At 32.4% G+C, this 23,733-nt stretch overlaps 2 protein-coding genes across 2 annotated transcripts in view; both read right to left on the reverse strand.

Moving 5' to 3' along the window:
- The window catches only part of LOC129225281 (protein phosphatase 1 regulatory subunit 37-like), a 37,677-nt gene extending 17,414 nt beyond the window's left edge, over positions 1-20,263 (reverse strand). Inside the window, exons 1-5 of the mRNA XM_054859868.1 lie at positions 20,092-20,263; positions 18,823-18,920; positions 15,388-15,451; positions 7,257-7,357; positions 1,248-1,367 (exon numbers count right to left, since the gene is read on the reverse strand). Of these exons, the coding sequence (XP_054715843.1) occupies positions 1,248-1,367; positions 7,257-7,357; positions 15,388-15,451; positions 18,823-18,920; positions 20,092-20,263 (555 nt within the window). The remainder of the gene's footprint in view (positions 1-1,247; positions 1,368-7,256; positions 7,358-15,387; positions 15,452-18,822; positions 18,921-20,091) is intronic.
- Positions 20,264-22,548: 2,285 nt separating this feature from the next.
- Positions 22,549-23,355, reverse strand: LOC129224943 (uncharacterized protein K02A2.6-like). The gene has a single exon (XM_054859491.1). It carries the CDS (start codon positions 23,353-23,355, stop codon positions 22,549-22,551), a length of 807 nt encoding a protein of 268 aa, XP_054715466.1.
- Positions 23,356-23,733: the final 378 nt, after the last annotated feature.

Consider the following 23,733-nt stretch of genomic DNA (forward strand, 5'->3'; position numbering starts at 1 on the left):
TAAAAATTTGTCAAGTATTTTTTAATGTCTTGTAAACAATTCTATATAGTTGTCTCACAAAACATGATTTTTTACTGTAATAATCTATTGGTAAGAATGCTTTTTTCCAGATTTGTTTTTCTTGTGTTTTTGTTTCTTATCTCACTTGGCAGACAGAAACATCTAGACCAAGTCCATGAACCCATGCAGTTCTAAACAACAAGTCATGGTAAAGGGGGTATTTGAAGTTTCAGGAAGTCTATGACCGTGAGGCACCCAAGGTTGAAGTTTGTCATCGCCTCATTCCAGCACACTTCAGCTGAGCATGATGGAGTGGTCTTCACGCTTTGGGTCACCCTATGAGGAGTATACACTCCCACCGTTCTTCGTCCAGGGGGCCACCCCCTCGTCATGTCGAGATAGCTTGCAAGGACTTTGAGGGGGCCAGGTAATTTTTCTTATTACCTGGATTACCCGGAGGCTACAGAAGCAAATGTGATCAGGGTCACTGAGAAGGGGGCAGCAGGGGCAAAATCCCCGGGGCCCAGCCTGAGAAGGGGGCCGGGCGCCTCCTCAAAAAGAAAAAAAAAACCTTTTAGCAGTTAGACAGCTTTTAGATAAGGGTCAAGGTCAATAGAGATGGCTTTTAGCAATGCATACAAATTTCGAAGGCAGGACTCCCATAGTGTCACGTGTCCATTGTAAGCACATGTCCATTTTCGTCCAGCAAATCACTGGAGATTATCTCATTCCAGCCGTTTTTCCACTTGTATAAATTTCTGAATTAAAATTTTAACAAATAATTTCCTAAACTCTAACTAATTTCATAAGTTTTAATTGACTCAACTTATTTAAAACATCATAACTGAATCAAGTGATATAGTTTTGAAAACATTATATTTTAGAATTTGTTTTTTTGATAGAAGTTTATGAAATGTTATTAGGTCACTCCGCTTATAAGGTCACATTCTCGAAGTCCCAAGGGGTGACCTTATATCGAGGTCCGACTGTATATGATGACTAGTACAATGTACCTCTGGTAACAGTGCTTGGTTCAATTAAGCCCCAACTTTCTTTCATTTCATACCCGGATTTTTTATTCTTCTGATTAATTTTGGTTGTAATTAGTCCGGATAAACAAGGTTGTACTATTGTTCAATTGCATTTTTTCATGACTTCAAGGTGAAAATAATCTCATTGTGACAACAGAAGTATAGCTTCGAGAAAAACTGGAAATGGGAAAAAAACTAAAGAGAAAAATACTCCACCTTTTTCAACATGCGAGAGCAGGCTTGCCAGCCACGGCAATCAATATGTTTGGTGAATGAGATGTTTAACTGAACAGCAGAATCATAATATTCAATCATATCAAAGAAGGCTGCAGCACCCTGAAATTGTAAAATAATAACCATAAGTGCTGAAATGAAAAGCTAAGTTTAGACACATGTAAAATAAAGGTAGAAAACTTTTTAAGACTATAAAGCATGAAATCCCTTGTCATTATACCTCTCTGTGCCATAAAACAAGCAATTCTTATATGTATTTTTAGCAGAAATATAATCTTTATAGAGATTTTTTTTTATATAATGTAAACTTTTACAATGATTTTGACTGTAGAAAGTTACAGGGTTATTGATTTGGAAGAAATTCACAATCATGTTTAAAATATAATTTAAAGAATGTAAAATCATTAGAAGGATGGAATAAGTTGCTTAAAACATAGATCTGGCTAAAAATTACTGCAAGAAAAAATAGATTAACACAATAAGAGAGTGTGAGATTGTGGAGTCAAGAATTGATATGAGTAAAAACTTTGCACAGGGAATTTTTGACATTATTTCCTAAAATTTTACAAAATTCTTCATACATTAAACATTACCTTTAACACTGCACAACATTTTAACAACATCCGTAAAACCACTCAGAATTTCAGGAAAATGTTTTAAATGATGAGATGGTTAATTTTTTTCCACACTAAGATAGTTCATTAAATGCTTCCTCAATTGCAGTTAAGCAAATTAGTATTTTGCTAGACCTCAATTAATTTAATATTTGGAAGAAACCAAATTTAATATTTTGGAAGAAACCAAAAAAACAATCATAGCATTTTGCAGAGCTTAACAATTCGCAAAAGTAAATATTATACTAACTTCTTAGTTAAGGTCATTTAATTATAAATATTAATATTATAAATGTCAGTGACTGGACTTTTTTCCTCCAACAAATATCAAAGAAAGTAGTTTATCGGAACTTTGAATTTAGTTTCAGAAATAAATTTACATCAAACAACTGCTTGTTTTACAACATTCAGTAAATCTCAGCCATGAGAAGATTCATGCTTTATTGGTGGGAGATATGCAATATCTTACATAAGAAAATCAGAGTAGAGATAAAAATACAGACGTGATAGAAACTTGGTATGACAGGAGAAAGCAAAAGAGTATTACAAGAGCTAAACTTAGTACAATGAAATGTTTTTGCATCAAAAAACAAAATAAAATTGACTTACAGCTGTACAAGCTTTGCCAAGGAACTTGTGACTGTCCCAGAATACTAAAACTAATAAACATAAAACTAAAAAAGAAAAGTGCCAGTACAAAATGAACTATTCAAAACAGCAGAGTAGAGTAAAAAAGCATTACTCTAGAGAATCAACTGCATAACTAAGATTTTATATTTTCAGATGCATAGTTGAAAATTCAGTTACAGTGAATGAAAATTAAATACGCCATGCTCTTGAACATTAATTCAAAAAATAAAATTCATCATGGTACATATTCATAGTACAGCTAAATAAATGGCTTTAGGTTTAAAATAAGTTCAGTTAGTTCTGGGTGGATAAAAAATACTGGTAAAAACTTCTGTGGTGTCAAAATAGTTTTGTCTACCCTAAATCTCATACTTATTTTAAAATCAGAAAACAATTTATATTTTACTTTGCAGTTGGTTCCACATGAAGAGGGAAAATCTGGTAAAAACCAGCATATAATTTTTTTTTCCTACCTTCGAATCTCATATTTATTTTAAAATCTGTCTCAACAATTTATGTTTTACCTCCAAATTTTTGAAACATAATAATTAAATAAATACAGGCAAAGGTGTTTAAGGTTTCTTTCTTTTTGAACTGAATTTGACTTTAAGAATAATATACATATGCTTTTATGAGAACTATGTCTTATCAAAACTTCAAAGATGACTTAGTGTACACCGCCTAGGTGGTGTACGATAATCCGGTGCAGGCGGGTTGCACGAGCCCCTGTAGGTGGCTAGTTTTGATTCTAAAACCTGCAAGTTCTTCACTGTAAGACTTAGATATTTAAGACTCTTTCAAAACTGTGCTATTAAGAACAAAAGTACTATTTCTTGAAGGCTGGTGCTTCTTAAATGGTGAGTAAATGGTAGACATCTTGTTAAATATATAGAAATATAAACTTAAAAATAAATGAAATTTCAATTTTTGTCTGTTGTTTGTTTCGTTGCTGTTAATTTTTGTTAAAAGGGATCAGTAAAGAAAGAAAGCAAACATCTACTCACAAATTGATTGATTTTTAAGAACAAGGACATGGCATATTTTCTATCTTAAAGTAAACTGTATTTTTTTTTTAATAACACTGAAACAGGGGATCTAAAGAAAATCGAGTGATATAATTATGTCACCAAATGTCAACAATCCCAACAAAAATATGCTTCTTGTTTCGCGGTTGCCCCCCCCCCCCCCCTTTTTACATGAACAAAAAATACAGAAATGCATTTCCAGCTATTTCAGTTTATTACAAGAATTAAGCAGAAAAATTTTCTTTTTTTGTGTGCGGAGGGGGGGGGGATTATTTTATAATTATATTTAATTACTTTTTTGAACTTTATAGGTTGATGTAGATAGGATCTATTTTTGAATTTGTGAGGGTTTTTGATTTTATTTGTTATTTGTGTGACACATCATAATTAACAAACTTACATAAGGACAGATTTTTTATTAATTATATAAATGCAATTTCACAACTTCATTACAATTGAGGCAGCGAGGAGCAGAGGGATGTAAGTGGACTTTTTAAAGTTTCAAATAAAATGATTTTAAAGTTCAGATCCTAGGTAGGCTTTCATTGATTTTTTTTTTCTCCTAAATCATGCTGTGTAGCAGCACCCATCAAAGCTATTAGTATCATCCCTTGCCATAAAACAGAGATGTTCTCCTATTGTTTGTACTTATTATTTAAATTCTTTATTTCGGCACTTACATCAATTTGCTTCTCACTGCCTCAGTTCAAGGGCACCATATAAGGGGCAGGGGGGCTAGAGCCCCCCCTCCCCTTTGAAATTAAAGCTTGCTTTTAGTACTTTTTTCTTTGCAAAAACGTGAAAACATTTCTTCTCCAGCGGTTAATGAATAAGTAATTAAAAACGTCAAACTTTAATAACTCTAATCTGCACTAAAATCAGTTTCCATGGGGAAAATATCCTGCTAAACCATGGGGAAAATATATGAGTCCCCCCCCCCTCCTTGCAATTTTCTATATGGGCACCCTTGCCTAAGTTGTAGACTTATGTAACATAAGTATTTTTAAAATGTAAAGTGCAACATTAGAACTTCAAATGGTGCCCAAAAACATACAGAAAATGTTCAACCATTTTTTAAAAATACAGTAGGCTCTCTGTTTAACGAGGCTCAATTTAAAAACTTTCACTATTTAAAGACAGCTTTTCACGGTCCCAGATAATACACTGTAGTGTTAAAAGCATTCTATTTAAGGATGCTTTCTACTTAAGGACAATTTTTGTGGTCCCTTGAAAGTCGTTAAACAGAAAGCCAACTATTTATCAAACCAGTGATTCTCCTTTTAAATTTCTGGGAGTACAGAGCTGCAAAAAACTTATTATTAAAATAAACAGTTGCAAAAGTTAGATACTTCAAAAGCAAAATAAAGCAACTTCTATCGAATAAATAAATGTATTTAAGTACTATAATTTGTTAAAGTTATATAAATAGCTTTCTTGATAGACTACAAGTAAATAAAGAAAAATAAAGGTAACTTTGTGCACATATACACAATAGCATGATTAATAATAACAAATGTAATACAAACCAGGGCAAAAATTGGCAATTCATTGTGAATCTGACTTGAGAAATTTTATATCATGTCTTAAAAATTTTACCAGTTGGATTTTGTACTCAAATATTTTAGATGCAATTGATAAGATTAATACAGCATTAGTTTCTTAATTAATATTTGCACTTTTTCTGTTCTTTTTTTATTCACAAATAAATAAAGGAATCCAAAGCACTTTCAAGATCCCTTCATCATTTTGTTATAAGAAAATGTAAATAGAATTACTTAAAAACATGGTTTTGGTTGAGGAAAGAAAACTTTTAATAATTATTTCATAAAGATTTCTATTAGTATTTACTTAACTTATCTTTGTTTTTAAAGTAAGCAAAACAGTCATGCTTTTACACATTTGTTGAAAAAATTTTAAGTTGAGCTAAAATAAATATTTTTCCAGTAGATAGGTGAGAAGATACTAAGAAACGTACAAATTCAATCAGTGTGTCAATTAAGTTTTATTAAGGACATCACTTTCATCTAATGTGTCAATCACTCAATGTAAGTAAATATGAACACTTAAAAAGAACAAATGAAAATTTCTGAAAATGTTAATTTGATAGAAACAATATCATGTACACATTTTGACTTTTAATATGAAATTTTACCATGAAAACTATTCAAATCATATTTACTACATGGTCTTCTTTGTTTAACAGTTGAGCAATTAATTTCTGGAAATAAATTACAGAAGAAGCTACAGTTAAATATTGAAATAAACTTGGTAAATAAAAGGCTAAAAGTACAGTTGAAAGTGTTTACCCATTTCACAAAATTTGCAATACATTTTTCATTTATCTGGAAAAATATTTTTTACATTAATAAAATGGCTATGTTTTATTTTACAAAACTAATTGTATATTTGAGAAATACTCTGTTTTTAATATATACATAACAAAAATATCTGACCACCATCAGTTAAAAACATTGATTTTTTAACTATTTACTTTTCATAATTGTGTCAGACAAAAGAATGAAGATCAATTTAAGCAAAAGATAATAAAACTTCAAATGAAACAAATGTTTTTTGTAGTAATTTTGGGACTAATTTTTTCTCAGCTCCCTTAAGAGATTTTTCGCCTCTAGCTCATGTGATTCCTATTCCGGGCTGATGAGTGCTGAAAAGCACGAAACTGCAGTTCTCGGATGGAATAACTGAGCTGACGGTGTATTTTAAGTATTTTAAGTGAAACAAATGTTGTTGGGGAAGCCTAAGTAACAAACATCTCAGCAAATATTTTTCTTAAGTTCAAAATTTTAAAATGCACTCTTCAGCTGCTTTTTTTTCTTTTTTTTTTTAAATACATTTTATTGTAAGTTTTAAATCATGCAAAAATTGGCTTTCCCAGTTTGAAACAAATATGCCAGTATGCAGTTTAATAGCTGAAATTGAAAGATGTCTCAAATATTGACAGTTTTAAATATATTTTGATACTTTTGGGTACGGTGACTGTTAAAAAAAGACATTGCGATTCTCCTTTCAAGGTACTGAAAAGCAATTTTTACAAATGTTAAAATAATTTTTAAATTATAATTTTGCATTCTTTCAGTCACTGTTTTCATCAAAATATGAGAATGAGTCATATATTTTATGTATTAACCATTTATTCAGCACAGTTGCTTAGAAACATGCTTTTTCATTAGCTTTTGTGGGAGATTAGAACTTGAAATGACTGCTATTTGACATTGCTGCAGTTTGTTTGGGAATTAAAACAAAATTTTAAACACAAATTGTTATATAGCTTTTTAATTTTAATTATTTCTTAAAAAATTTTATTTTTGATTATTTTGTAAATAATTAAAATTTAAAACATTGATAAATTTCTAAGTCATGCATATCCTATTATTTCATTACTAATCACTTTGTAAGTGCACCCCAAAGAAAATGTCATAACTTTTCACCATTTGCCAATTTCAATTTAAGGGTTGAAAAAAATATACATAAATAAATGAATTTAAAAAATAATAACAATAATAAAAAAAACATTCTAGTAATTAGCAAGGAAAATAACATCAATTTAATAAGCATTTACTTTGCTTTTGAATAAAATGTTTTTGATTACTGTACATAAATTTCATAAGTAAACCAAAATAAGTGCAAACCAAAAAATATGTACACATTTTAAAATATTATTTAAAAGAAAAAAAAAAGAATTAAATGCACATAAAATAAATTACCTCATCTTCTAAATAGCAGCCTTCTAAATCAATCAAATTAAACTGTAATCTTCGTAAGACTTCTTCTAAAGCTTCACAATGCTTTACACTAAGCTTTTCACCTACAAATATTGCACTTAAGGATGAGATATTCACAAATCACAAGATTACAGAAAACAGCAATATTAAAGGTGCCTCTATTAGATCAATAAAGTATGCAGTTTAATCTCCAGGCGGCATTGTGGGAGGTTATTTTCAGGTATAGCACACACACATGCAGGAGTGTCCACCCCCTAGGAGCAAAGATGCACCCCTCTAAATATTGAGATGACCCCCCTCCCCTTCAAAAATGATTAAAATAACCCTCAAAACAACCCTGCCTAAAAATTTCAATAACGCAGTCTGCACCATGACCCCCTCCCCCTAGGTGGGCATTCCTGCACACATGCGCATAGCCAGACGGAGGTAGGGCCCTCCTCTAGGCATGACTAGAGGCATAGCCAGAGGGGGCAGGGTCTCTAAGGAGAAGCAGTTTCCCTCTCTCTGAAAACTTCCGACTCTCATGCTCTTTCCAAATGCTACCCAATATAATTTAAAATTGCAAATTTAGGACTTCAGTTTCGAAAAAATTCTGGATGAGAGCCACATAACTGCTTTTTTTGCACTCATCTGACCAAAAATAGCATAAAATGTTTTTTTAGCGGGAGAAAAAGTCTACATAATGGTATAACAAACTTGTGTATATTTAAAAAACAGGCATAAATGAAACAACCCTGATACAGTAACCTCCCAATTAATCCACGGAACATATGTATTAGGGTGGTACTTATTTTTGAAGTGGTAGATATTTTACGCGACGCCCCCTCAATTTGTTCCATTATACAAATAAATGACCCTTGCAAAATTTTAAGTCAATCCATGAATATTAACCCGTGCCCCTAGTGCCCCCTTTTTTGAGTTTCGAAGAACAAATTGCGGATTTTCTCATTTTTATATAAAAATATTCTTACGTTTTACATTTAAAGTAATTTTGAACCTCAATAGATGCTGCTACTTCCAGACCGACCATTCTCTCACTTTCATTCTGTAAAATTTTACATGTTACAGAGGGTACATGTACACCAAAGGCCTTGGGTCAGGCATACTGCTCTTCTGTGCTCGTTCCAAACCGAGCGCCCGGGGAACATTTCTTTCTACCAAGATGGACACAAGGGTTTCTAAAGAGCATTGATGAATGGCCTAGGCCATTAATGAATGATCTTTGATAACAACAAATTTCCTCCTCCAGGCTTTGGGAGTGTTGATTTACAAAATTTCCTGTGTATGTAATAGTTGTGGCAAATAGGGTCACTAGGTTCCATTGCTATAAAAATAAGTAATGGTAATTATATTTTATTTCGCTGTTCTTTATCTTTGAATATGCTTAAATGTTTATGCATTTTTAATTTTTTAAATATGTTTCGGAAAATCCTCACTTACTTTAACATAAAAATAACACTATTTTCCATATCTAAAATATAAATTTAAAAAAATATTTCAGATTGGAATAATGTAAAAATCTACACTTTAAATTAATTTTATTTTATTTCAGTACATAGTCTTTTATTATCATTAAATTCTTCTTCTGATTTAAAAGATTTAGAAACCGAAATGAGTATCCATTCCCACCTGTTAAACCTTTTTTCTACATCTGGTCTAATAAACGCAAAAAAGCGTGACAACTATTGATATCTGCTTGCTGTTCATCACTGTTAGACAAATGCTATATTAGGGATAAAGATGCTGTTCATTTATAATAACCTATGTTGATGCAGTAAATTTAAATCCGAATGACCTTGTGATCAATCGTGCATCCCTTAAGAGAGCAAGAGAAAATCTTTGAGAGGTAAAATCAAATATCATGAATTTAAATTTACATTTTGTAGTTATTCACTGGAATACAAAGCTACATCCAGATGTAACTGGAAAAAGAACACCGATAGGCTTACTGTGGTAGCTTCAGATCCCAATGTTGAACAGCTACTCAGAATTCCTGAGATATTTCTTCAGTTGTAGATGATATCTTAGATGATTGCTCTTTATTGCTAACGGTTCAAGCTGTAGTGCTTGATGGGCTTGCAATACTGGTCGTATAAATTGTTAATGCATTTTTTTAAAATAAAAACTGAACGGTGATATATTACATTTGGATTGCCATCATCATGCACTTGAAATCATACTGCAGAGTGTGTCTTTAAAGCAGTTCTTGCCTGTTATAGTTCTAGACCCGATATTCCAATATTTAAGCGCTTCAAAAGTTTGTTGAAAGATCTCCATCATTCAGAATTTATAACATTTCAATCAAGTACACATACCACTTAAATTCTAATAGACAAAGTTGATGACATATTATTGTTCGCTAAAAGCGGAATTGAGACAAATCTTTTCCTTTAAGATTACAGAGAATTACCATAACTTGTAATAGTATTTCCTGGTGCACTCCCTCCTAGAGGGATATGTTTTCGGCAACCTGGAGCTCAGCCCTGGGCCAGATGGGTGACAAAAGGAATTTATTGTTTGAAATTTTTTTTTAGGAAACAGTTTAAATTGACCTTACATGAAGAGAAAGCCCTTAAATGCTGTTTTACAGTTAAATGCTGTATGAAGATATGTTTTTTTTTTTTTTTTTTTTTTGCAGGAACCAAATCGAGGCTCCTTTAATAATATAATGTGTCTAAAAAACTAGTAGCGTACAAAATGATGACAAACATGCAGCAGAAGCAGCGATGGGAAAATTCATTAATCACTTCTTATGGTATTTAGAGATGAACTAGTAGCTTTGTCCGTATTGGATGAAAGAAATAACTTTTAAGAAAGGAAAAGACTACTCCAAAAAATGCTTGCTGATAAGGAAGACGTGTCTGATGACCGCATAAAAAATTCAGATAACAGTACATGATTTGAAATACTTTCTTAGTAAAGATCTAACTCTTTATAGAATCAATTACAAGTCAATAAAACTGTTTGATAAGTTACAAATCAGGGTTGGGTTTTGGACTGTCCAAAACTGGTTTAGGGCAGGACAGGTGGTTTTTACCGTCCCAAACTGTCTAAAACTGTCCAAAAATGTCCGAAACTGTCTTAAACTGTCCAAAACTATGCTACAGGTGTTATCTAATCAATTTGTATTTACTGCAATATTTGTAATGCATAATTATAGATAATAATGAGGTTTAATTAATGAATATTTGGTAATATTTTTCTCCAAAATGTTAATTAAAAATATTTTACTTAAAAAAATTGCCAATAACTACTACATAAAAACTTTCTTATGTAACAGTTGGTAGAGTTATGAAAGGAAATTCACAACACAACCAAGACAACTAATTTCAGTTCCATTTATAACTCAAAGGAATATTACAAAATGTGCAATATTTAGGAACCAAAGAAAAAAAAATTTAAAATGGTTTTTCAAATAAGTTTTACCTGATGGTTTAACAAAAATTATTTTTTAAATCATAGATGAAAGAACAAGAAATTGATGATGAAACACTTATGTTATAAAACTAGTGCTATTCTTTTTTTGTTCATATTTTTAATATAATACATTCTGTAACTATAAAAAAAAATTGTAATTTATTGCATTTAAGTCAGTTATAGCACCATATTTTGAACACTTTCTTTTGCATACATGCATAAATGTTGAAAAATTTGGTTTGTGGAAAAAAAAAACTCCTGCATGCAAATTGAAATTTTTATTGTAGAATTTAATTTCTATGTAACTAGATTAAAATCAGCTACATAAATAAGTTATATATATATATATATATATATATATATATATATATATATTTATATGTTCTGTTTTTGATATTTTCACACAAAATCTCAAAAAGTAGTTTTGGACACAATGGTTTTGAACACGATGATAAAAACCCTGCTTTTATTTGCCCACCTGCATAAACATAGGGAAATTTGGTTACTAATATAAAAAAGCTAAATAAAATCGTGCATACAAATTGAAATTTTAATCAAGAATCCAACTTCTATATAACTAGTTTTAAATCAGCTGCATAAATAAGTTGAATGTTCTCATTGAATAAATGTTCTATCTAAAACATTACTTTGATACATTTTATTCTGCTTTTGATGTTTTCTAACAGAATACAATTTTTCTAAAATATAGTTTTGGACACTTTTGGACAGTTTTGGACACAAGGGTTTTGGACAGGACGGTAAAAACCAGGGTTTTTACCATAGTGTCCAAAACCTTACCAACCCTGTTACAAATAACAAAAGATTATTTCTTATTTGATCCTGATTACTGGAAAATGAAGGAAGCTATTTAAAGGGAAGAGAGATCGTTAAAATACTGAAAGTTTTGAATGATACAACTGAAAGAGGAGCGCAATTAATCAAAGAATTTCACAACCAATTTACCAAATATGAGTCACAAAAGCAATTATTTTAATGACAGAGCAAAACGATCGGAAAAAAATACATGCGATTGAGATACATTAAGAAAAGCGAACGAATAAGGTAAAGTTTCTGAACTATTATTCCATTCTTATGCAACGTAAAATCTTTAGATGATATAAAGTAATTAAAAAGATTAATTTTAGAGCTACCTCACTGAACAAATATTTTTCTAACCTAGGAGGAACAATGTACTGGATGTTTAGTAAAAACTCGAAGATTTGTGGGAAAATTGTCAAAAGTTCAACGGCCTAGGAGCACGTGTTATTATTGACCGATCGAGTTCAAATTTTGCACATGTTACTTTTTATTATAATGTCACAAAACTAGGGGGCGTCACTTGTTGAATTCGAAAAAAAATATTTTCCCATATAAATAAGGACCACCCTAATATATATATATATATACATAAAAAGTAGTCGAAAACTTTGTACTGCATAGTGAATAAAATATGACAACGTATATAAAGTACAAATTCAAAATGAAAAAAGGTTGAAAAACCAGCAAACAGCTGTTAGGGCACTCTAAAATACAAGTGCCATTATCAGTGCAAATAAAAACGAAGACAGGTTCAACCCGACTAAAACACAGTCGAGGCGGCTATATATATATATATATATATATATATATATATATATATATATATATATATATATATATATATATATATATATATATATATATATATATACAGTCTGAGTAAAAACTTTAAGTCCAGTGCACTTTTTTGAGAAATTGGACACATCTTAATCTTAGGATCAAAAAGTCATATGAGTGATAATTATTAACCTTAAATACAAGTAAAAAAGACAAAAAAAATTAATTGTAAGTGTTTCATTATCAGAAAATATTACAGATCAATATTTGAACCTGAGTAAAATCTTTAAGGCCAACATAGAAAAAGCATATGAGGACAAAAATTCAAATATTTATAAGCTTGTGTGGGAGCCATTCCTTCAAATTACTTCAAATATTCTTGTTTTCATGAATAAAAATAGTTTTTGACAAAATTCAGAATGTATTTTTTACCATTCATCTTCGATGGTAGATTTCAGCTCTATTGATGAAGTAAAATGTCTCTCCTTTGCATAAACTCTTCTTGCTAAGTCACTCAATAAGTTCTCTATTGGATTAAGATCTGGAGACTTAGTTGGTCATTTCAAAGCTTCAACATTGTTTACTTGGAGCCTATTTTTTGCACTGTTACTCCGATAGATAGATGCAATGTTTTGCTGATATTTTCAATTTTCTCCAGCAATAAATTCAGCATTTGGTAAAAGATGACTTGGGAGGACATTTTGATATGCTTCTGAGTTCATTATACCTGAAACAAACGCAACTGAGCACACACCATTGTAAACAAAACACTCTCAAGTTCTGAAAGAGCCCCCATCTAATTGACGCTTGTAGAATATTTCTTTTTCTTTTCGTGAATCATGCCAATAGTACTTCCGTCCGTTTGGTCCATCCAAACTCCACTTCTTTTCATTAGAAAAAATTATTTGTATTCATTAGTTATCCCAGGTCATGATTTCCTAGCTAAAGTTGAAACGCTCTATATTGTGTATTTTCAATAAATGAGGTTTAAGCATTTTTGCCGCATTAGTAAAATTTCCACATCTTCTAATTGTGTTATAGATCGTTTTTGGCAAACATTTAAACCTATCGTCTGAATAAGTTTCCTGGTTGAGTACTTTTCAGGTAATGTAATAATTTCCAAACTCTTTTTCCATGACGCGAGGACAAAGCTTTAAGTTTTCCCGGGTTTTCTTTTTACCCTAATTGTGTTTTAATCAAACACAAATGTTGACTTCAGTCTTCGATCTTCCTATTTTTCACAATAGTACGCCTACTTATCCTAGCTGAAGAAAAAGCTTCAATCTGCCTCTTTCTTGAACAGTTAACTTTTTACCTTACGATATCGTCACAAGTAGGACAACAACTTTGAAGAAATTAATCACAAAACTTCAAGTTGAAGGGTTTCCACAATCTTGTTAACTGAGGTGACATTTGTTACAGTATAAGTACTTGCAGTTTTTTAAAAATACTAGTGGCCTTAAAGTTTTTACTCAAGCTGAAATGCTAACTTTGAATAAACCACTGCTTTTCTGGTTATTACATGCTTTACAAATCCTATCTGCTGCGTTATTTCTTACCAATGAACGTTAATAATTAATAATACAATAATATTAAAATCCCTTTAATTTCATTTTCCTTTTTTCAAAGAAAATTACACTGGCCTTAAAGTTTTTACTCAGGCTGTATATATATATATATATATATATATATATATATATATAATATATATATATATATATATATATAGTACAGCAAAAATGTTTCCTATTTTTGAACAATAGAACTTAACATCAATAAAGAACAAAAGTATATGCGATGAAGAAAGCACAAAAAATTTAAAAAATGAATAAAACAAAAACAACAGAGTTTAAATTTACAATTTTTTAATGAAAACAGTTATTGGTATTTCCTTTTTACTGCGAAAATACATGTGCCTGATTGTTGATTGACTCAAGGAATAATCCGCCCAGCGGATAGTTGGAGTTTACTGCAGTTGATTTATTTCTTAAAACAATAGGTCACAAAATATAGTAAGCTAAGTGCATATAAAAAATGTCACATTTATTTGTATCTAAGCTTTGCTATGTATTCACTTCCAACATTATTTCCCAAGGGTGCCCACCTACAGGGGGGGGGGGGGTCATGGAGTAGACTGGGCTATTGAATTTTTTTTTTTTGGGGGGGGGAGGGGTGAATAATAGAAATTGTCTACCTCTTTCAAATCATAATATTGGAAATTTAATGAATAAACAACAAACACTGACTGGATTTAAATTCTTTTTTGGATCTAATTTCCTCTGCATTAATTTATAAATCTAGTCCAGGCAAAGTAAAATTACTGCAGCAACACTGATTTTCAAACAATTGTGACAAAGATTTAATATACCACATAGTGTTTTCCCCAGACCAAAAACGGGGCAGAGTGCTTTCAGCTAAAAGGACACTTTTTGATAGAAATTTTGTTCTAGAAAAGGTGCTTTTTTAGACCTTTTGGAAAACTATATGCATACAAAAACCCAAGTACTTTTCAATAGTATAATTACTTTTATTTTTTGTTTAAAACAATGATATGTTTATTAACATTTAGTTTTAAAAGTAATGCTAAAAACATTCAGATTTATACTCAAATCAGATTCTAGTGGATAAGTAAAACGAGAGATTTACGTTTCAAGGTAAATCTTCACTACACAAGCTCATCTTTTGAAAAAAAAAGTTTGCTTTTGTGATGATGTTCTGTTAAAACTTTAAAGGGGCAAGGAGGGTGCATCAAACCTTAACTGAAAAGCGACGGGGCACAGCGCCCTTCTTAAAAAGACTGGGCTTTAACACAATACCAAAAACTTATATTCGGAATAATAAGTCAAAATTTTAAGAATTTAAGGGCCCAAAAGACACAATCCATAAATATAGTATACCTTTGAGAAAAGAAGTCTCTTCTGAATCAAATTAAAATTTTAATCATCAATTTGCTATCAAAACAGCCAAAATATACGTACAAGTTTTTAGCAAAAATATCATTTAATTATTGTTATTATTATTGGAAAACATTGTAGATTTTGATCTAAATTTTAATGAATAAAGGAAGAATTCAAAAAAAATTACAAAAACTAAAACTTACCCAAAATGATCAAATCAAATGCTCGAGGATTGCTTTCCAATTTGTAAATACTACTCTCGTACTCCTAATTTTAAAAAATGTTTAGATCAAGACAGTAAAATTGTTGCTGCTTATGTAAAAACACTCTATATGAAAACCACAACATTTTAATAAACAAAATGATTAAGGTAGGCTAATAAGCATATTTGAATAACAGTAATAAAAGCATATCAAATAAGACAATAAGTATTAACAAATAATCAAGGGATTAAAGTATACTCTTGGTATCTCGAACTTTGATATCTAAACCTTGATATGACGAAAAACTATTTTTCCCCTTGATTTTACTTAGTTATCTAATGTTCTTTTTCATCTTTATGTCAAACCTTCTTTGACATAAAGACTTCCTTTTCCGAATTCACATATAATTTTTTCGGAAAACCCGCTGTCTTGAAGCAACTTGTGGAATGTTTTCCAAATATTTCTCAAACCCTTCATAATTTCTCTCAGGAGTAAGGAATGATTCACAAGAAGCTTAGCTACTGTCACTTTCATTCTAGAGCCCAGGGGTGTCAGAAAATGTAAGTCTTGAGAAGCGCAAAAAAACCTATCTAAAACTTCTCGCCCTCTTTTCACGCCATTTCGTTGAACCTCTTAATTCTATTTCCACCTTCGTAAAAAGGGGAGATGAAGGGGAAACCCTCCTTTTTCTTGAGCCATGATTTGAGTTCAAACTTCCACTGAAACGGAATGGAGAATACCGGTATTAGAGACACAGGGAATTGTCTAACTTCTTTTGTTCCGGGGTGCTCGAAACTCGTTTGAAACCATTCTGCAACTTGGTATTCCAAATCTTTGATAAGTTTAATCGTGGTAAATCACTACATTTTGCTACTTTGCTAAAGTGTTCCTTTTTATTCCTTTTTCTCTATTATTTTTGGCTCATTTTAAAAATCAAATTTTTTGTTATTGTATTAAGACTTTTTTTCAAATTTAATTTCACGTTTACACTTATTTTTAACTATCCTGACTAATTCTTAATATTATTTTATTATGATTATGTGTGTGACTTTGTCTCGAAAACTCGATCTCTCGAATTTTTTTTACTGCCTTATCGACTTCGTGATATCGAGAGTATACTGTACTAAAAATTTTTTTGCAACAGCCAGTGGTATAAATAAAACCAAGATTAGCTGCATAAGTTTTTAAAAGGTAGTAAAAGTTTAAAAGATCATTTCAAGGATCAATTCAACTTTGAAATAATTCAAAAGTTGTAATCGGCTATACATAGCTAGAATCAGCTATAATACAGTATACTCCCGATTTTCCGTGCTAATCACCGGGTGGCATAGCACGGATAATCGAAAAACACGGATAATCTGAAAAAATCATTTAAGGAATATGCAGGCTAACTATTTAAGGGGAAATTAGAAAAAAATAAATAATATATATATAAATATATATATATATATATATATATAGATACTAACAGACCAGGAACTTTTCCTCGAAATTTATTGCTTAAACAAATTGGTGATACATTTTTGTTTTCTTTGTTTTTTTTAAATTGTTGCGTATGTCCGTACAAATTTTTCTTACTGCAATTATTTCTCCGTAATCGTAACCTCTTTCACTCATGCAATCTAATAAATGTTCCACAGATTGCAGAGCAGTAGAATGTGAAATTGTATTTTCTTTATGTATTTCATCTTCTTTTCGGTATCATCACTTGCGTTTGATTCAATAACAAGTTCAACGCTATTTTCATCAGTTAGACATTGAAATCCTGATTCACATTCGTCACTTTTAAACCACTCTTCGACATTTTCAGCGTCAACTAATTCGAAACCTTCGATTTCTTTAACTTCCTCAATGATGTTATCGATATTATCTTCGGCAATATATCTTAGAGACAATATCGATAACATCATTGATTCAATCGCTTCATCAATTGCTTCATCCAATGACTCTTGTGGCAAGATTTTTCTCCAAGATCGTGCAAGGGTAACTGATTTTACCTTTGACCATGCAGCTGCTATACCATGCACTGCATCCAATAATGAATATTATATGGGTAGGACACGTGTCCGATTTGATCTCTGTGCATGGATAGTAGAGTACGCTTTGTATTACCTTGATTTTAGCTAAAAGAAGCTTTAAAAAAAGTGCGATTCCGGAATGATGCACGGATAATCCGCAAACCGGATAATCCGCACACGGATAATTTTATAGCTATAATCAGTGACTGAATTCTTAAAAAGTTACTCGGAATATTTAAATTAATTCATTTATTCAAGGCACATGCTGCAAACTTTTCTGGTGGGACAATGTCCTTCATCCCCCTGGTGGGCTCTTGTGCAACAAAGTAGAATATTTTACCTAATATATTCACGATTATCAAACAATCTGACTAACTTATACATGAATGTATTTAGGTCAGGGTTTGAAAATATCATGACAGTTTCGAAAATATCCGATATTTTGATATATATCGGATGTTTTGATATATATTTGATATTTTCAATCAGCATAAACTAAAGTCTTTTAAATAGTAAATGCACATCCTCAAATACCTTTTTATTTTCTCATATTATTATTACAAGACGTCAATTTAAAAGTAAGGTCTCTTTCATTTTTTGTATTCTAATATTTCATTTTACATATTTATCAAATTAACTGGGGATAATTTAGCATTAGCTCCTTTACTCATTTTTCTTCTGTTAGCTACTTTTACACAGTTGTATGTATGATTCAGCAATAAAAAAATGCATTAGTCGGTGCACAGTCATAAAACATTTTCTTTTTTTCTGACTAACGTTTAATATTTAACTACACACTTTTAACATAAATTAAAATTGTTACATTACTAATAATTTTATGTATATAAAATTAAAAGAATTTTATTATACTTTGTTATATTAACAATGCATTAATACATCATAAAAATGTAGTTCATAACTTTTTGGTTATTTTTAATAATAAATGAACCAGAAGACTATGGTTAATATAATTTTTATATTAAAAATACCATAGTTGATTTTTTTTTCTCCAATGGCTGGCAGCAAGATAAAAATATCATAATTTTCAAAATAAATATTGGGTATACATTGTGATATATATGTCATGATATATATCGACTGATATATATTGGCGAACCCAGATTTAGGTGTCCCCAGAAATAGTACAAAAAGACAGATTCAATAAGTAAGGGTTGTTTGCCAAAGGTAGAAAAAACTAGGGGGGGGGGGGATGGTAAAAGCTGTCCTGGTAAAAATACCTTACTAAATCTAAACTGATTACAAGATTCTCAGCTACAGTTCTGTTGTTGTAAAAATCAGGAAACAAGACCTTAATTTTTACATGGTAATGTTTTAACTGGAATTTTTAAATACAATCAAGAAACACAAAATGACCCTTTACCAACAAATGAAACATTCAAATTTATAAAACAAATACCTGTAACTGATCCATCACACATGCCAGTGGTTTTATTGACTGTTTATCACACGCTGCAACATATGCCGTAACAAGTGTATCAATGGTATTTCCATAATCTGCACATTAAAAGGAAAATATACAATAGATATTTTAATTTAAAATAGGAATTTTAAAAATAAATAAATAAGCATTTAGCACTTGCGATAATTTCAACTGAAGACTTAAAGTATTGGACAACATAGTTTTTAAGGTGCACCAAAATGATCCTTCAAGGTATCTGCAGTAATAATAAACAGAGGCATGAACAGAGTTTTTGGGGCTCGTTACAAGCGACTTTTACGGGCCCTTCTCCATATTATTTACCTTAAAGTCCATACATATATTTCTGGTCCCCTTCAGGCTCGGGCCAATAGGTATCCTTTCTCACCAATAATTCAATCCACCAATAATTCAATCAACTAATCAGTAATTCAATTAGTGAAGTACATTTTTAACAAATTAGTTCTTAAAGACTCTCTCTTTATTTTGGTTGAAAAGTTATTACTATTATTTAATGCTGTTTGTACACTTTTAAGGTCAATAAATTATTTTTTGAGGTTGTGATCAGGTGGCAATCAACAAGAAAATTTTTAACCGCCACTTTTTTCATTTAGTTGCCCAGCAGTCGATAGTATGAGTTATTTTGTAATTTATAAGTCTCAAGTAGGAAAACAATGCATATTTTAACAATAAACCAACCTTTATTCAAATATTCAAAAAAAAAATATATTAGACATGCTGCTGATTGAAATGCATACAAAATGTACATAAGCAGATTTTTTTTACATTATTCAACATCTTAATATTGATAATCACAATTTATATATAATCATTATTAATTTAAAAACAACGAATTAATGATTAAAAATTTATGAAAATAAAAACATCTATTTTTGAAAATGTTTCAAATAGTTAAAGATATTTACTTAATTACGAAGGGTATAAAATTTATATTCTAGAATAAATTCTGCAATAAATGCATCAGACCAAATTTAAAGATTAAAAAAATAAAAATAAATCAGTTTGTTATTTTCGATAATTCCGCATTTATGTTAAATATTAGCGACCGAACTATTACGGAGTGCAGCTTTTTTTATGCGTCGTTTTCAACGAAAGAGTTAAAGCCATTAAAGAGTGAAAGGAACAGACGCAGAATATAACTGCAGTGTGCACAACTACGCAAGAAAAAAAATTAAAGAATCGGAGAACACAAGAGAAATATTGCAGCATATGTAAGAAGTTTAATACCTTTCGACCAAGGATCAGGAGGATCCAAATAACAAGTCACAAGCTTTTCATCATTTGGGAAATGCACTCCTTTATTTCGTTTAGCTTTTTTCTTTATGGACATATTCGTGTGAATTTGCTTCGCTTGCTCTGTCGGGGTCGATGGAGCAGATTTAGATACAGTAGAATTCATGATTTAATCACACAACATTTATGCAGTGGTTGAACAATAAATTTAGAAATGCAATAGACAGATTACGGTGATATATGCATTTTACTCCGGCTATAAATATTTTCTGCTCTCATAATTCATAGTTTCTGATTGAGCATGATAACCTTTTAGTGTGGCCATCGCAATAAAACAAATAAACATAAGGTTTCGCAAGAACAGATGGATTCGCTCCAATGGCAAAACTGCGTCTGCAATGAAATTGAGTCGCCTAGCGAGACAAAGTGGAAACTAAAGTAGACGGATAGTGCTCTTTTTTTATTTTTAACAAATAACCAAACTCTGAGGCGCTGAAACGAGAACAACTTTCTCGATCGACGTCTTTCTTAATGCGTTTTCCTCGAAAGGTGATATAATAGTAAAGTAATGCTCAAATTTAATGCAATAACCAATAAACCAATCCAGGCAGCATGATCATTTTTTCAAAAAGTCATTGAAAAGTAATGTTAGGACGTCAATTTTTTGGTCAAAAGGTCTCACCTGGAAGGTATCACATTGTTGTTCCAAGGACTGACTGCTACTTCTAAAACCACTCTCTAAAATAAATACACGAACTTACTTTATTTTAGACGTTTTCTTGTTGCATCTTTCTTGTATACGATAAATTTCAAAAAATATATGCAATATTTTCCAGATTACATGCTATTTATCTCACAAATCAGGGGTGCATGGCGCAAAATCCCACCCCCCTTCCCAAAAAAATTTCTCGCTTTCAAATAGGGTTAAAGATAATAATTTTTAGAGTTCATAATTCCCAGACAAATTAACGGGGGGAGGGGCCGCTAATTACTGCCATCTGAACCGAAATATTGTTGGATTGTTGACACGTCTCACTTCCAGTAAAAAAGTTTCGAGATTTTTTTTTTCCCTCCAAACGTATGAAAAAATACAGAGAGAGTGGATTACCTTTATGTATAAAATTCAGTCAGATACGGTCTAGGAAGATTGGGCGCCGTAAATTGGGCGCCTGGAACTTTGGGCGCCGGGAACTTTGGGCGCCGAGCATTTTGGGTGCCGGGAACTTTGGGCGCCGAGCACTTTGGGCGCCGAGCATATTGTGCCCAATATTCACTGGGACCAAAATGCTCGGCGCCCAATGTTCCCGCCGGCGAATTTTGAAACGCTCTCAATGCTTACGTTCGACGAGCACGATCGGTAGCTACCGGTTAATTAATCACATGACAACTAATGATCACGTGCTCCAATCAACCAATCAACTGCTTAAAATGGTAACCGATGCGGTAATCGGTTGATCATAGAACGCTGCGGTTAGTTACCGGTCGGCCGGTGCGTCGAACGCAAGGAATGCTTGCGTTCGACGAGTTCAACTGGTAACTACCGGTTAACCGATCACGTGACATCTCATGATCAAGTGCTGCAATCAACTAATCAACAGATTAATACGGTAACCGGTAGATGATAGAACGCAGCGGTTAGCAACCGGTTACTCAGTGGTCGACCAGTTAGGATCGTCGAACAAAACCAATTACAGTACATTGGCGAAACGAGAAATAAAAATGAGCGCGTTCTATTAAACAGCATGGTAACCTGGATACATTAAAGCAACCCCGAGTAAAATGTAAACAGAGCCGCCCCTTTAAATTGTGAGGTAGAAATTGCAATGCGAAATATTGTTGTTTAAAGTTTTAGTTCGTATTAATTTCACGATTTTCTGTTTTTTGTGTTGTGAAATATTTCCGTTTTCGTAGGGTTTCTTCTGAATCTTAATTTAAGTCTGTATTGTTGTTATGTTTGGAAAATTCTGCTCGCAATAAACTCACATTGAAAGAGATGCAGAACAGATTTTAACATGACAGATAATACATGCTGTTTCAAAATGAGTTTCTTTGACTGTTGATTTTTTTTATATTCTTGAGAATGGTAACTGAAATACGATCTGAGTGTGCTTCTCTTATGTTGTTGATGTTTTAATTTATTGGTTTTCTCTGAACAAGGTTGAAGATTTTAGTTAGTTCATAAAGTTTTATAACGATAAAAATGTCGTGAGAAAATCTGTAGAAAATGTGATGTGTTTATCCTTTGAGATGGAGTGGGCATGTGTGTATTTGCGCATAGCAGAGGCGAGGCATCATTTATTACGGCACAATACTTTTATTACACATCATTCACATCACGAACACACATACACAACTATATACATCACGAACAGAACTAGAACTGAAACTTAAAGATAACAGTTACGGTTACCGCTAACCGGTTGCATATCGATATATGACATCCCTTCCCCTTTACAAATCCAGTCTCTGTGGAGCTTTTCTAGATCTTGTGGATCTGCGCAGAGGAGGCGGATCTGCTGTTGACGACACAGGACTGGCTGCGGTGGTGTTGCCATCCGTCGCTGGTTCAGCCTGGTTGGTGTTGGCCGGCAAGACGACTAGTTCAGCTGGTGGCTCTGCTGAACTCCCATTTGTTGTAGCATCCGCTGCTGTTGTCGTAGTAGAACAGTGGGCCCTGGAAGCAAGATTTGGAGCCTTGCCGATTCGTTCCCATTCCTGGTTCTCCAGATTCCCACCGTCCCTCATTTGGTCAACGTGGCGCCGCCACAGTTGCCCATTGACGTTGATGGTATAGTGGAGTTGTCCGTCTTTACTGACTACTTTCCCGAACTTCCACCTTTTATCACCGTGACGGTAGTTGCGCACTGCCACGTTGTCCCCTATGTGAAAGACACGATCCGAGAACTGAAAGTTATCCTTCCTAATCCTGTCTTGGACCCTGGCGTGCAGATCGGGTTTCACCAGGTCGATGCGTGTCCGGATCTCACGCTTCATCAGCAGCATTGCAGGGCTGTGGAGGGTTGTCATGTTCGGAGCCTTCCTATACTGCATCAGGAAGGTGCTGAGCTTTTGCTGGATGGTGCCGGGGTACTCCTTCATGGCGCGAAGAGATTGCTTGACGGTAAACACATACCTTTCAGCTTGACCATTGCTGGAAGGCTTGAATGGAGCTGAAGGTCTGTGCTTAATCCCGTTTCGGCTCAGGAAGATCTTAAATTCATCGGACTTGAACTGAGGCCCGTTGTCACTAACTATCATCAGTGGAAGTCCAAACCTCGCGAAGCAGTCCCTAAGACACTCGATCGTCTTCAATGCTGTTGTATTCTTCATTGGATACGCTTCCAGCCATTTAGAATGTGCATCCACGATGATCAGATACATATATCCGAACAATGGCCCAGCAAAATCAACATGTAGCCTCTCCCAAGGTTTGCTTGGGTACTCCCAATGGTGGACTTTGGCTTTTTAGGGATCTGTTTTAATTTGCGCGCAGTGGACACAATTCTTTACTGCTTCTTCTATATCCTTGTCTATGTTCTTCCAAAACACGAACGATCTTGCTATCGCTTTCATCTTTACAATCCCTAAATGCCCTTCGTGTAACTCCTGTAGCACCCGGCTCTGGAATTGTTTTGG

This window comes from Uloborus diversus, chromosome 6 (assembly GCF_026930045.1).
Source record: "Uloborus diversus isolate 005 chromosome 6, Udiv.v.3.1, whole genome shotgun sequence".
Classification (NCBI taxonomy): Eukaryota; Metazoa; Arthropoda; class Arachnida; order Araneae; family Uloboridae; genus Uloborus; species Uloborus diversus.

Bases quoted from the DNA above. Each gene is read 5' to 3' on its own strand.
- LOC129224943 (XM_054859491.1), bottom strand. From the start codon at position 23,355: ATGATAGTTAGTGACAACGGGCCTCAGTTCAAGTCCGATGAATTTAAG.